Source organism: Lotus japonicus, chromosome 4 (genome assembly GCF_012489685.1).
Source record: "Lotus japonicus ecotype B-129 chromosome 4, LjGifu_v1.2".
NCBI classification, from domain to species: domain Eukaryota; kingdom Viridiplantae; phylum Streptophyta; class Magnoliopsida; order Fabales; family Fabaceae; genus Lotus; species Lotus japonicus.
The window spans coordinates 82,203,541-82,219,435 of NC_080044.1; the positions used below are offsets into that span (position 1 = coordinate 82,203,541).

Consider the following 15,895-nt stretch of genomic DNA (forward strand, 5'->3'; position numbering starts at 1 on the left):
ATCTAGTGAGTTCTGGTAAATCTTTGTTGTATATAAATGAACAAATACAACATTCAATTAAAGAAAAAAAAGCTTTGTCTGTTGGAACAAACAAAGAGAAATTCGCCCACACCAAATGTTACCAACTTAGGGTGTAACATCATACAATGTACATTGACTTCTTGTCTGAGAAAGCATGTAGAGATAAACAATGGATCTGGTTCTCACTGGTCCATACTCCTTAAGTAGCAGGCCAACTCGTGAGTGATTTGATGATTCCCCAGTGAGAACTTGGTATTAGAGTTATGTATCCAAGTTTATTTGAGTACAATAGACATGCCATTAAACATAACGATACTTTCAAATTGAAAAGATCAAAGACATGCTATTAAGCACAACAAAACATTCTTCTTCTTTCTTGAGGTCTGCTTTGCAGCTTGATTCCGGTTTGACGTGAAGGATTAGCTTTTGCCAATCTCTTAGCTGCAAAAATTTGTTTCTGTAAGTAATAAATCTGAACATGGAAGTTTTTAACAATCATTAGTGTCACCCCATTCAGATTTTAAGGTCTGGAAACCCACAACTTTGAGAAGTGGCAATACGGATTTTATGCAAACATAGGAACAATTAAAATTCCCCGGAACTGTTGATCAATTGGTTAAATTCCTAGAAGTTTGCCAAACAAATTCTCTCAGAAAATGCATTATACATATACAACACTGGAGTCAGAATCAATTATGGGGAGTAGTTTCTGTGAGCAGCTTCTAGGTTTCAGAATTGATTTTGATAAAAGAGAAGCTGATCCAAACTTGTAAGTTATATTATTTTACCTATTTCATAGAAGAGCTCATTGACATTCTGTGCGGTTTTTGCTGAAGTTTCAAAAAAGGTCATACCATTTTCTTTGGCATATTCCTCACCATCCTGCAACCATTAATACAAGTACAATCATATGAGAGATGATTACCAAAACAGATTCTAATGAGGGCAAGGGTGAAGGGTCAATTAGTGTAGGCTCCTGAGAATAAAGATCACAAATGAACCTCTGAAAATCGTATAATAAGCAAATCATAAAGTAAAGAGAACAATTCACTAGAAATACCTCATTTCTGACTTTTCTCTCATCTTCCAAATCAGCCTTGTTAGCCACCAAAAACATGATCAAATTTGGATTTGCTGACATGATTTTTCAAATTAAGCAAAACATCAAATTAGTATCATCTTATGAAGTTTTTGATAAACTTTCCAACAATGCTATGTTGAACTACATAGAAATCTGGTTCAGATGATTCATATTAAGCTCAATGTTTCTCAAGATTGTTCACAAAACATTTGCTTTTAGATGATAGTTACTACCTTGTCTTTGCACTTCTCGAACCCACTTCTTTGCTCTCACAAAAGATTCCTGATGAGTTAGAAAGTGCATCAGTCTGGGAAGTTTTCACTGTAAATGTATTTAGAGATTCTGTAATAAACACCTAAACAGAACATAAGACTGAACCTCATAAAAGTTACACACATTAGAATAATCATGAACTAGTGAAATTCTTTTTCCAAAACAACTAATCACTTGTAAGCAAAATGAAGATTATTCCGTCCAAAACACTACCAATAATCATCAATTAGACATGTTTTTCTCTTTCGTCAAAATCGATTCTAATGCTTCTTCGAAAAATTGATTGACTGTCTTTCAAGTCAGTTATAGAAGAATTTTCAAGCATACACTTAATATTTAGTTAGTATTTAGCAGTTACCATGCTTGTAATGTCATAGACAACTATAGCAGAAGCAGCACCACGATAGTACATAGGAGCCAAACTGTGGTATCGTTCTTGCCCTGCAGTGTCCCATATATCAAACTTCACCGTGGCTTCATTCAAAGACAAAACCTGAGTGAAGAATGCTGCTCCAATTGTTGATTCCTGCAGACATACATTAATGTTTATCCACTACGATAATGTGAAGGGCATGAAGAAAACATGTGTTTGGATAACAATTGAGTACGTGTAACATGAATGAATTTTCATTTTAATCCATAAGAAATAAGAATAGTTATGTTCACTTTCATCTCAATGTGAGCTTATTTGCACAGGCCAATGAGTATCCAAACATAGCTAAAATCAAAATAATAAAGTATGGAAAGAGAAACAACAGCAACCTGGTACTCAGAAAATTGGCCTTTGACAAATCTAAGAACCAAGCTTGTCTTCCCTGTTCCCATGTCTCCAAGAAGCACCTACGGAATCATAGATGAAGTTAACAACTTGAGAATGTTTTCTTCTAATTAAGCATCATATGATCAGAAACTAATTAGCAAAAAAAGGAGCTTAAGCTGATTAATAGATAGACAATATAACCGTTTGGAAGAGCTTATTGCAGCTTATATTATAGCATAAGTATTTATGCAACTATTATGAAGAGCTTATGTAAATAGCTTATGATTCACCTATAGTTGTGTTAAACTTATTTTCATAAGTTTTGTTCAGCTTATTTCAATAAGTTTTTCAAATTAGTTTATGTCATTAGCGCTTATTGCCATAAGTGCTTAATTTAGTGGTAGACATGTCATGCAAAATGTAACAAGAACTAAATAAGTAATATGTTGTTCTGTATTAACACCTAATGTGTCAAGCTCAAGCAAGAGCTATTTGGGTTCTTCACTTCTTCATCAAATCAAGAAAAGGGAAGACATACCTACCAGTTTGGCTTGTAAACTCTTGTTTCCGGTCCTCGCCATAGCTTAGCAGATGAATGGAAAAGTAGAATATTTCTTATGTTAGCAGAGAAGGATTTTCAAAGATTGAAAGAAAATGCAATCAGATGTTAGCAGTGACAAAAGATGGAGCTGGAAGACCAAAATTATGGTTATGAGACCGTAGAAGAATGGTAGTTTGTCAGTGTGACTAGTAGGTAAGCTGATATTGATAAGTTACAAAAAAATTAAATGCTCCAATTTTTTCCTCATAATAATCCTCTTACTTATTATAATAAAGTTGTATTAAATATTTTTTTATTTTAAATATTAATGTATTTGTATTTACCTTTAATTAATATTTTTTTTGTAAAGTAGTAATAGGAATGTTTATAGAGTCCTTTTTTATTTCATGTTTTTTTTCATAAAGTAATAGAAGAATTTAGGCTAGTTTATAGAAGAAAACAATATAACAAATCCTATAGAACAACGTATTGTCTTAAATTATTCATAGTTGCATTTTGGTTTTTTGTTTGGAAAAATAATTGTGTTATTTCATTGGGGTGGCATAATTTTAAAGAGAGGTGTTCGGACTTGGTATCATGGGCCTTGTTGGACTTTATTAGCCCATGACCCAAGATCTGACTTTCTATAATTGGGGTCCAAGTTCACATTACTTGGGTTAACTTGACCCGAAATGTTTGAGTGGGTTTGACCCGACTTACATACTTGTCTCCAATTCTAACCGGACACACTATGCTTGAAGCCTCGAAGACTCCTTGAGATATATATAAAAAAAAATTGAAAAAAAATATAGAAAAAGGCCCTAGAAAGCACACTGTTGGCCTTCTTAGATTTTTATATGGAAGGTCATAGAAATTATGAAACTCCGAGAAGATGATTATGACCAGAACAAATGATTCATCTCTAATGTCAAGCATAGTAAGGATAATGACATATTCTATAAAATTAAATGATAAAATCATTCATGTGATTCTTATCCAATGAATTAAGCTTTTAAAATAATTGATTGTCATCATAGAGTTCATCAGAGAATAATATTATTAAAAAATTGATATTAGACTACTATAATCGACATATAATATGGTTTCTCAAATATAAATGATTTAATCTGACTTCATCTTGTACAAATATTTGACAGATATTCAACATTTAGTGTATATACACATTAGCGATAATTTGTAAACGTTGTGGACATTTTTTAAAAATTCATTGTAAACATTAATTACACTTAAAACTCATTACTAATATGTATGTCTATTGATTTTCGCTGCGATGTATGCGTACCAATCATCTGTAAATAATATGGTGGTCCTAGCAATTGAATAATGATAAATTCATTTTGATGTCCTACCCTATCCTATGATGCAGTTACACAAGTGGACAAATAAGTGATCAAAGGATCACTGTTGATCAGGATAACAATATGGTATTTTATAATCCAAACAAACAATAGAGTGGCCTAGGAAGGTGCACTTTTCTTCTCTATATAAGGCTTAAATATGTTGGAGGTCCCTCTAAAATAGGGGTTATTTGGTTAAGGCCCCTATAATTTTTTTTGGGTGGAATAAGCCCCTAATGTGAAAATAATATACAGTGATAAGCCCCTGCCGTGAAGTTTCGTTTAATTTCTGATGATTCTGCAAACGACGCTGACGTGGATTATATTTTGTGAAAATTATTCAATTCAAGAAGGTGTCACGTAAGTAAATTAGAGTTGAAAAAATAAAAATAAAATAAAAACCCAAAGTAAAAACCCTAAGTACGTTTGGGGATTTTACTTGGTTTTTTACTTTGGGTTTTTATTTTTTTTATTTTTTTAACCCTAATTTACTTACATGGCACCCTAATAATTTTCACAAAATATAATCTGTGTCAGCATCGTTTGCAAAATCATCAAAAATTAAACGGAACCTCACGACAGGGGTTTATCACTATATATTATTTTCACATTAGGGGCTTATTCCACCCAAAAAATTTTGTAGGGGCCTTAACCAAATGACCCCTATTTAAGAGGGACCTTTAACATATTTAAGCCTCTATATAATTGAACCTTCTAGTCCTTCCAGCTTCATCCATCACCAATTTCATCAATCACCATGGCTTCTCAATTTCAGCAGGGTCATCATGCTAACCTCACCGTCTCAACATCACCGAAAAGTGACAGCGGTGGCAGCAACACCGTGTCAGGCTCAGTGATGTCTTGTCCCAAAGGACAGTGCCTCTGTTCTCCAACCACACATGAAGGCTCTTTCCGGTGCCGTTTTCATCGTTCAGGGGCTTCTAATTCATCATCATCACCACCAAGTTGGATGAAACGCTCCAAATCCATGCCTGCTAACAATAACAAGCATCATCATGTGGTTTCTGTTTCTCCATAGTGAGCCCCTGCTCCATGTGTATGTTAATCGATCCTTTTCTTAAGCTCCGATGATGATCACATGATCAAAACTAGCTTGTATAAATTAAAAGGCTTTTATGTTTTAATTAATCCTGCTTGGATTATTAATCAAAGCCCAAAGTTGCTTACTTTGTCATGTAATCATGTACTATATATATCTTGAATATAATATATAGCAAAAAATCTCTTTTCTCTTTAAATTGTTTCTTCCGATTATTGATTTCTGAACTTTCTCATCCAAACTCATATGTCTCATAACTCTTACACTTGAGTTATCATTCAGGAACTAGTTAACTTTTTACAAATGTTGTTACTCATTCACGAAATCTCTGTATCTCTTTTTAGTAAATGTTTTTTCTATAATTTAAAATTGTATTTTCATTTTTACGTAAGCCTAGTTTATTTTCCACTTATTTAACACTTTATTATTAGTTACTGCACAACTAGATTGATAGGATGAAATTGATGATTTATTGGCTTCTATGTCTATTTCTTAATATTATTTCAAACCATGTTAAAAAAAAAATTGATAGGATGAAATTCTTCAGCCTAATTAGTAATTACAACAACTGGATTGATACGCTCAAAAAAAAACAACTGGATTGATAGGATGAAATTCTTCAGGTAAATTACAACTTAAAAACGACCAATAATTCACCATATTTAAATACTAATTATTTAATTTGTGGTTGAACAAATGATTCTGTGAGGCTAACGTTTAGGGATGAGGATAGAGTTGATTGACATTTGGACCCAAATAAATTGAAATTTATTTTGTTTAAGCCACAAATTACAAATATTATCCACCAAAGTAATTATCTTCTGAGTCGAGTAGGATAAAAAGGATTTAGATCTTATATATATATAATTTTTTTACATTTGAAAAAATATAGCTTATATATATAAATATTAATTCATACAACTTTTTAACACCGTTGGACGAAATTCGCGCCAATTGGCTTTATTAATGGTTATCATTTACCTAACTTTGCACTCAAATCCAAATCAAGTAGTATTTGTGAAGGAAAATCGTTGATAATTTAGGGATCACATGGTGTGAGCTTATGCAGAAAGTCGTCACTCTTATCCACTGCATTATATTTTAAGGATAAATATCTCCACTATACATTGTTTCTTTTACGTCATATTTTATCACCTTTTTCAATATTTAAAACAGCAGTTGGGCTATTGTCAATTTGTCATCCTTGTCCTTAGAAAGAAAAAAACGACAATCATCCGTTGGTATCACTATCGCTTCGAATATCTCGATCAATTTAGCTTTCGAAATTTGAAATAATATTTATTAAAAATATTAAGTCATTGTCTTAGCTCGATCATTTCAGCTTTTGAAATTATTTTTTATTAAAAATATTACTAAAGTAATATAACAGTTTCCGAAATTGGTCATTACCTCTGAATGAGTTAAATCTCTTCTTACGTTGGACCGGCATTATTGCATTGCATATCTACGTATTTAATTTGTTACTTTCTTGTCTGTAGTTACATTACATTTATTAAAAAATCATAATTTCTTTATCTCATTTACTCCCTGATTAATCATGACTTAGGTCTTAGGTAATTAGGTTAAGTAATGCACTTAAAAGGAGTAATTATGTGCTTTCACTTAACTATAATCTAAACTAGGGAGCAACATCCAAGGAACGTCCATTTGGACTAAAACACTTTGGCTTCCTGTTATGGAGCATCTGGAAAAACAGAAACCTTGTGGTTTTTCAAAACCAACCTTTCACCCCAGCAACGTCTTGGCGATGGCTAACCATCTAGCTATGGAAACCGGCCTTAGCACCATGAACCAAGGAAACCAGAGGCCGGCCTGCGCAGTCGGCTTACACTAACACCTTGATTGGTTGGGAGTTCCCACCTCTAGAATGGACCAAATTCAACGTTGATGGTTCGGTGATATACCCAAATAGCCTAGCAGCCTGCGGAGGAGGCTGATGGGATTCTGCATAAATTTGGGGTCGTCCAACGTTCTAGTTGCAGAATTCTGGGGTATCCTCACGGCTCTCCCAATTGCTTGGGACAAGAGGCTCTTCAAGGTAATCATCGAAAGCGACTCTACCACGGCCATAACTCTCATTGACAAAGGGTGTGAACCGCACCACCCTTATGCTGCTTTTGTTGGAGCAATCCGATGCTGGAAGGAGAAACCATGGGAAGTGAGATTCGCTCACACTAGAAGAGAGGGGAACTTTGTAGCTGATTTTTTAGCTAACTTAGGCCATTCTGTTAGTTTTGGGACTCTCCATTTAGCTGAACCCCCCCCCCCCCCCCCCTGTGGGATGTAGTTACCTCCTTTATGGGGATTGTATGGGAGTTTCCTATCCCAGAAGTTGGGGCTTGCCATACATTGTGAAAAAAAAAAAAACTAGCACAAGAACTCTAACGAGTTTCTCCTAGCATCATGCGGGTCAGCCCTGTTGTGAGGATACTTAAGGCTTGGGCCTTTGCTTGAATTCAGCCCAATGTTGCAATTTAAGTCATTTTAGGTGGTGGGAGTGACCAACAAAAAAAAGGTGGTAGTGAATATGCCAATTGCCAAGAATAAACAAAAGGGGAAGAATATAAACGAAGGGTAAAGATTGGATGCTTTATAAATTAAGTTTATGCTAATTCTCGTGAGAAAGAAGAATGAGTCCAATATATGCAGTATTTATATATATTCTTTGGTTGAAAAAAGTCCAGGAAGATGCAATGATCCCCCATTTTAAGGCTAAAGCTCATGATTTATTTAGTTTTCTTCACCTCTCATTTTTAATTTGTTCTTCAATTTTCCTATAATTTTCATCATCTTACGGCTATCTTAATTCATCATCTCACCATTTAAAATTTGAGCTGTACTTAATGTTGTACCTATGTGTTTAATGTAGTACAGCTTAACTCAGACAATTAGCTCAGATCATTAATTAGATGTAAAATGACTCTTAATTTTCATGTTGGATGTGTAGATTTCTACAAATACTTTCCTCAATTCCATTCTTATCTCTCCTCACAGAAACAATCAAATAACAACAATGTCAAAGAAATGGATAAACAATTCTTGCGCATATACAATTTGCGCACTCGATCAAATGAAAGATGAGTTACTTGACAAAAGTTCATGTGATATAATTCCTATAATTATACTGCATTTATGTTTCAAATTGCAGTTCATAACCACAATTACAACATCATAACAGATTTTGGAGTCACCTTATTCACACCGGTCAATCACAATTGCGGCCGTATCAATCTACATTAATGCGCAAATTCGCAAGGCTTCGGCAACCACACCTTAATATCCTTGATTGCATTAGCTTATTTAACACAAAAGGGTGAAGAAAAATGATTTAATACGTACATGCTTATATTGAATCACACCTCAATTTTTCTACTTGATTGCTCTGTTCTGTTGTTGCGCCACACATACTTAGCTTGATGTTGCCGGCACCGGAATGACCCTGGATGCTGTGACGGCGAGCACACACACCGCTTCATTGATCCCACCTCGCCGGAGCTTCCACCTTCGCTGCTAGCCTCTGCTGTCACCGCCAGTTCTTGCCCTTCAACCACCATAGGTAGTACTACTGCCCCCCTGAACACATGCCATCTAATTCTGTGCACCGCCACAAAAGGAACTCTTGACACATTTTTTCTTCTATTTCTTCTCTGTCTTTCTTATTCCTCTTTAGTGATCTTGAGTGTTTGGCTCAAACTAAAGGCTCATAAATTTGTAGATAGATTCCTTGAGAGTGGTTTGTGTTTGCGTTTTTCTATTGGAATTGGAATTGGAATTTGGACATATCATATCACTCTGCATTGGTCCAAAGCCACTATTGAACAAAGCTAGTGTGTGTATGTGTGTGGGCCAAAGAAGAAAACAGAGCAACTCTCTGTAGCCACCTGTTTCTGATGCTGCCACGTGAGCATGTTTCGTGCCTCTAATCCAAGAGTTACTCCTACGTGGCATGTGCTTGCTCACTTGGATATAAATGTGGTCTGATATGGGCTTATTGATTAGTTGGGCTTATCAGCCTAATGTAAATATGAGTCACGCAACCCATGGTCCGGGCGGACCGAAACTCAATCTATAAATATCAGACACCATCCAAGCGGTGGGGGATCTAATTTTTCAGGCATTTTTCTAGTTTCGTTCATTCTCTATCGCTCTCAAACTGGTTAGCCCTTGCTCGATAGTTCCATACCGGAACATTGGCGCCCACCGTGGGGCTTCTGTAAAACAAATCCCTACTACCACGAACAAGAGGCTATGTGATTTCTACTTCTGAGAGAGGAGGGCGAACGAAATTGAAGGGAAAGCGATGCAATCAATTTATGTCAAAATGTCAGTTTCAAAAGGATGGTTACATCAAACCAAAAATTTGCTCAACGCACTATGAGAATGGGAGTTCATGGTAGACACAAATCATTCATGTTTGATGGATCTGCTTCGCCACTCAAACAACATTAGGAAACAGATAGAGGAAACGTGAAGGAGAGCAGAGAAGAGAAAACGGCGGAACTCCTTGGTGCTCGCGGGCGTCGACGACGAAGAGGACGTGAACGGAGGCGGCGAAACTCCTTGGTGCTCGCGGGCGATGCGTTTTGTGGGCGGTGGAAGGGTTGAACAAAGTGGTTCGCCTTTACCATCGTCCATGCTCCTTCTCTTTCAATCCTTTTTCAATTTTGCAGTTCCTAAACTTCACAAATGACAGAGGTCAAGTAGATTGAAGGTTGGAGGATCACAATTTGGGTTTGGAAATCAAGATGGAGAACCACCTCTGTAGCCGGACCTGGTTCAAAACCATCAACAGATCCCAATTCATTCATTTTGGAACTGCACAACCGCCACTTTTGAGTTGCAACCGCCCACTCAATTTCAACCGCCACGACCAGAATTTAAACGACCATTTTGTCTCAACTGCTATTTTCGGAGTTTGCAACCGCTCATGCTTTCTCAACCGCCACTCTGGGTCGAAATCGTCCATGTTCGCCCATGAGTTCAATAAAACCAAATTGATTCAGGACCATTCAAACAGATCCTTGTTCCTCCAAATATTTCTTCTACTTTCTGTTTCAGTTTTGTTTCCATTAGATTTGTGCTCCGATTATCAATGGTTTGAAATTAATTCCATCATTCTTTTCTTTGTGTTTGATACGAGAAAGAGAGGGGCATGGCGGATTAAGAAGAAGGAGCTTATGAGTTGGAGCACACCAACTGTTCGACGAAATGCTTCAGCCAAACTTTGCATCTTCAAATGCCATAATGCTTGTCAATTCTGTCATCATGTACCAGGGCAGTGTTATTTCCTTTCCACTAGATTGATTTGCTAATTTTGCATATGTGAATTCTTATCTATCATTTAAATTGGGGTATCATGACTGAAATTGTGATATGAATTGGTGTAATTTTACTTTCTTTACTGTTCAACTTTCCATTTTTGAAAATGGTAGAAGAAATGCTAGCAGGCTTGATAATGTTGGATTATGTTTGCTGTACTTTTTATCATAAGATGATGGTCCTATTCATGAGCTTTTCTTGCCTGAGACAATGCTTCCAGAACTTTTTAGAGTTATCTGCATAGGAGAATTATGCAGCATTTTGTGCTTCATGAATATCTGGCTGGAAATTGGTTTTCTAAAGTTCGTTTTGGCTTCAGCACCAAGTGTTTTGCTTTAATACAAAGTTTGATTTTATCTTGAGTGGTTATTTCCTCGCGTGACTTGCCCTCACGATGTTGGATTTCTTGAATTCATAAATAGTCGATCTCCAATCATGCTATGTGTATACTTGAATAGTACTTTTGAGGTCTATAAACCTTCGTTTGTTCTAAATATGACTGTTGACGTGTCATGTTTTCTTTTACAAATCCTTTTGATCAACTTGCTATCAAGAAATTATAACTTCAATGCTGACTTTGCTATATATGTCTTTAGGACTTCAAATAGAACTGACAAAAAACCAAAGAGAAGGATGCTGAGTTTTCAAAACATAATAACTTTTGTTTGTGATTTTTGTAACTCCTTAGCAGTGGCTTTTGAATAGTACTTTCGAGGTCTCTGAATTGTTGAGCAAATGTGACTCAGGAATCTTCTTCCATTCATCCTCATCATAACTTGTGTTTATACAGTTTTCTGTTGTCTTTGTTCTGTCTGAATTGATTTGCTTCGGACTTCTTATCAGCATTCTCATTCTTTTCTGCATTGATCTTGTCTGTGATATCCGGTTGTAGAATTGCCTGCTTTAACATATGCAGTACCAAAATTGAATTCATGTTACAAATGAAGAAAATAATTGATCGGTTATTTGTTTGCTTGTGAGGATGCATATGCATGAGTTGTTATGTGTATGAGTCAGCATGAACTGATCTGAGTATGCAATAGTCAGGAAGGGAGTAGTTTGTTTAAGTCTGAACATTCTGGTTTGATGATAGACATCTTCAATCATGTACCAGGGGGGCTTGTATGTGCACTGCCTATTTGATGGACTAGCTCAAAATAGGAGATGAGAATGACAGACACTTCCTAGGAGGAGGCATGTGAACAAGAAGTGGGTTGGTATCAAAGAACATGAAGTCTGGAATCGTGAAAAGCGAGTAGGGCGACGCAAATTGGACCGCCCTGCCCAAGTCCCAAAGGCGCAAAGATATGACATCTGTGCCGGTGACTTTCGAAAGTGGTGATGAGTTGACTAAAACCAGTCAAAGCACACAACATTATGTACAGAAAAAGAGAAAAAAACAAGCGTGAACTCTTTTCTCTACCCCAGGCGGGAGAGTTTTTAACGAGGCATAACCTTTTATAAAATGTTCAAGGGCGTAACATTTTATTTGTATGCACTCTTTTCTCTACCCCAGGCGGGAGAGTTTTTAACGAGGCATCAACTATAAATGAATAACAGGTATGCACTCTTTTCTCTACCCCAGGCGGGAGAGTTTTAACGAGGCATAACCTTTTTAAAGTGATCAAGGGCGTATCATTTTACTTATTTCTTTTACCCATAGCGGAAACTTATCAACTAAGGTCTATCAATTGGGCGACGTCAGACAATTGAGAAAAGAGTAAGTCTCTTAAAACAAGAGCATTCGACCACGAATTCATAAGCACAGTCTTAAATTGGATTTAAGCTTGTCCAAACTAAGCACAAGTCTCCACGCGAGCATACTAATGAAATCAAATATCGTGACTTTGATTTCCATGAATAACTATGTCAAAAATGAAAATTTGACTAAGTTATATACACGAAGGCCTTATGATTCCAAAGTAGTTGATTAAGTTTAAACTTTATAAAATTTTGAGATTCACTCAAGAGTATTTTACTATATACAGTAAAATAAGAAAGCGATGTGCTTGAATAATGATGAAGGCGGATCAATTCCGATGAAAAGTAAAGAAACACATAATGATTCTGATGGAAAGTTCATCTTACAAAGAATACACTACACTGAGCATAGATGAATGTGCAAGCGATATGAAGTAAGTGTGTTCCATGTTATTGATTTACATTTAAGTCTTCAACTTTTATTTTGTTCAAGTTTCAAATTATTGTGCATTATTACTTGTGGTATTATGAGAGCAGGTTGTAATCATGGTTTAGGGGAAGAGAAAATTATTCATGATAATGACAGTGAGGCTGTGATTGATGCGAAGAGGTGATTTTGGTCAACTTGCACACGCTACACAAAGATCAAGAAGTAACAGCAAAAGTTGAAATGACAAAGGAATGACTACTTAGCTTTTATGCCTTTTAAATTTTGATTTTGGAGCCTGTGTGCCCATTATTTCCTTTGCACATTTTGGGCGTGTCAATTACTTGTTAGTCTTTGTGTAGTGTTGGGTGAGTTGATTACTTGTGGGCTCGAAAAAAGACACACTTCGTCTTAAAGCTTTTAAGACTCGGTGTCTTGTGGGCTTGTGGTCTGATATGGGCTTATTGATTAGTTGGGCTTATCAGCCTAATGTAAATATGGGTCACGCAACCCATGGTCCGGGCGGACCGAAACTCAATCTATAAATATCAGACACCACCCAAGCGGTGGGGGATCTAATTTTTCAGGCATTTTTCTAGTTTCGTTCATTCTCTATCGCTCTCAAACTGGTTAGCCCTTGCTCGATAGTTCCATACCGGAACAAAATGAAAGGGGCCTTAATGAGGCGGGTAAGGTAAGGGGATGGCTAACCGCCACTGGATTTTGTGCAAGGTATAAGAGGACACCACTTTTTCACCTCCACCTTGATAAATAAGAAAAGAGAAATGAGAGAAATTAGTGATATTATAGGTAAGGTGACAGAAAACGCTTACAGAGATAGAAAAAAAAGTATGTTGAAATGAGATGCGAGAGAAAATGAAGTGTGAATGTATCATTACTCGAGTAAAATGTCACTGATATCTAGGGTTGTAGATGTATGTTTTTAACAAAACAAGCGTAATTTGAAAGATGTTTTGCATATCTAACATGAAGCTTGAACTAGAGTGTGGCGCGAATGGTTACAGTGCAGTCATGAAGGGTGCGACAAACAACTAGATTTTGGGAATTTCGTCGAGCTGCTAGTAGTCAAGACAAGTATGCAGCATGGGTGGAACCTTGGCTTCCGAAATATTGTACGTGCCTTAGATTGTATGACAGTGGTGGGCGTTCTTCAACTACTGTTGACATGAGTAGTAATTGGGAGAGGGATACAATCTACAAAATCAGAGTCATGCTTCTTTGGGATTGGCATGTTACGGTTGTTCATATCTCTCAAGATGCAAATAATGCGACGAACATGTTAGCTCGCAAGCGTCGAGAGATGGTTTTTTGCATCGCATCTGGAAGCATCATCCCTCTAATGTGATCTCATCCTTGTATTAAAATACAATTGTAGTGTAGTTTGTTATTCTAATTTTCTTTCCCTTTGTAACAAAAAAAATACTCAAGTGTTCTCCATCTTCATGATCTTCATTTTCAAACACTCATTACTCATAATCTAACACACTTAATCTCACTTCATTTTCACATTCTTTAAACTTAGTCAGGCTGGATTAGTTCGTGTTTGGAACTGTAATGTAGTTAATGAAAAACCAACCCAACCCAACAAGTTTGGTTAGTTCTTTGCTTGAACCAACAACTCGTGGTACAACCCTACCAATAAGTACACACTTAAATATAAAATTGATTGCATATCTTAATTACTTCCAATAGTTCAAAAAAAATCACTTTCAATTTGTAATTTTATAAAGAATCCTCCATGTAAACTAAGGAAAAATGTCTCCGAATGATAGCCAAAGTAATAAAAGTCAGGGAACACATAGGTTGAATGTAGGAGGTTCGGTGATTAATTCGTGCAAATTATCTTTCTCATGTGAAAAACAAAAAGCGTGAAAATATAGATTGTGTAAGTATTATAGTTATTATCTTCAAAATCAGTTGCTGATAATAATATTGTCAACAACGGCTAGTGAGTGATCATATGTAAAACGTGTGTGTTTGATACAAAATGATAGAATATTCAATTGTATATGTAGATAATAATGGTATTTAATTGGTCATGACAGTATATCTTTTCTTTTCATGGTAAAATAACAATAATTAGTAATCTTATAAGATAAATAAAAAAAATTGAAAATTATTAATCAACGCGTGTGGAATCCGAGTTTAGTCGTCGTTGGTGGCGTTTCTGGAAACTCACACTTTCCTTCCTTCCTTCCTTCCTTCCATTAGTTGAAAATTTCCTTTCAGTACAAGAGACTCTTCTTCTTCGCTTCACCTATAAATAACACCTCTTCCACGCTTCACTCACCAAATTCAAATCCTTCACAAATTCTACTAGTAACTACCAATTTTTCACTTCTCTCCTCTCTCATACCTCGATCGATTTTCTCTCTGTTCGATTAATTTTCCCGGAAAAATGTTGCAATCAGTGAGGTTTTTCTCTTTCGCGATTCTCAGTTTGGTTCTCTTCGCCATCTCCGATCTCGGCGGTGCTCACGCGTTTTCTCCTGTTTCCGCGCCTGCTCCTGCGCCTACCAGTGATGGCGCCGCGTTGGATCAAGGAATTGCTTACCTCCTCTTGCTGGTGGCTCTGGCGATCACATACATCTTCCATTGATTCATTTTTCTGTTCTATTTCAACGATTATTATTTGAGATTATTTTCTCTTAATTTTTAGTTGTCGATGGAATTTCTGGATTTTCTTTTATTTTTTATGCTCCATGTAATTATTGAAGAGATTAATTAAGATATGATTATTCATTATTGTTACTTGTTAGTATCTCCATTCCTTTTGCCTTTACTTTCTTTCTCATCCATCGGTTCCTTTTAGACGCGGTTTGCTTTTTTATGCACTTTTATGCTTTATTTTATTCTTTTCCGCAAGATGGAGAAAATGAAGTAACATATAGAATCAAGAACTTGAAGAATTTAAGTTATAAAAAAAAAAGAACTTGAAGAATTTAAGCTGATAACACCTAAACTTATATTCCATTATCCAATTGTGTATTAAGTGTGTGAGGGAACTTTATTTTCTTAATTTATTAAAAGAGTGTTTTTCGCTACAAGTGATGGAGTTGTGTAGTGTTTGAATCATGTGTTTCGTGAATGTTGGTTGAGCAAGCATGTGTGATTCTCCTCTATTTCAGGTTTTTCTTAATCTTATGATGTAGATCATAATTTTGATGAGAGGTTTGGTAGTATTATATTAACAACTCACGCCGCTTGTGTTGCACTCGGTTTGCTGGTGCTTGTGTTCATATGATAATGGCATTGACTCCCTCCGACGATAGGCTCCCATAAGATCAATTTGGATGTGGCTGACACTTTAGG

At 36.0% G+C, this 15,895-nt stretch overlaps 1 protein-coding gene across 2 annotated transcripts; it reads right to left on the minus strand.

Moving 5' to 3' along the window:
* Positions 1–10: 10 nt before the first annotated feature.
* LOC130716025 (ras-related protein Rab5-like) lies at positions 11–2,835 on the minus strand. Of its 2 annotated transcripts, none has more exons than XM_057566196.1 (7): positions 2,678–2,835; positions 2,138–2,215; positions 1,734–1,901; positions 1,336–1,384; positions 1,082–1,155; positions 810–903; positions 11–462 (listed from the first exon to the last, which is right to left on the minus strand). In XM_057566196.1, exons 1-7 carry the CDS (start codon positions 2,714–2,716, stop codon positions 368–370), a joined length of 597 nt encoding a protein of 198 aa, XP_057422179.1. In that variant the 5' UTR covers positions 2,717–2,835; the 3' UTR covers positions 11–367. The 2 variants fall into 2 exon arrangements, with proteins under 2 accessions (XP_057422179.1, XP_057422180.1); XM_057566197.1 differs by having other exon boundaries at positions 2,674–2,825.
* Between the last annotated feature and the right edge of the window lie 13,060 nt (positions 2,836–15,895).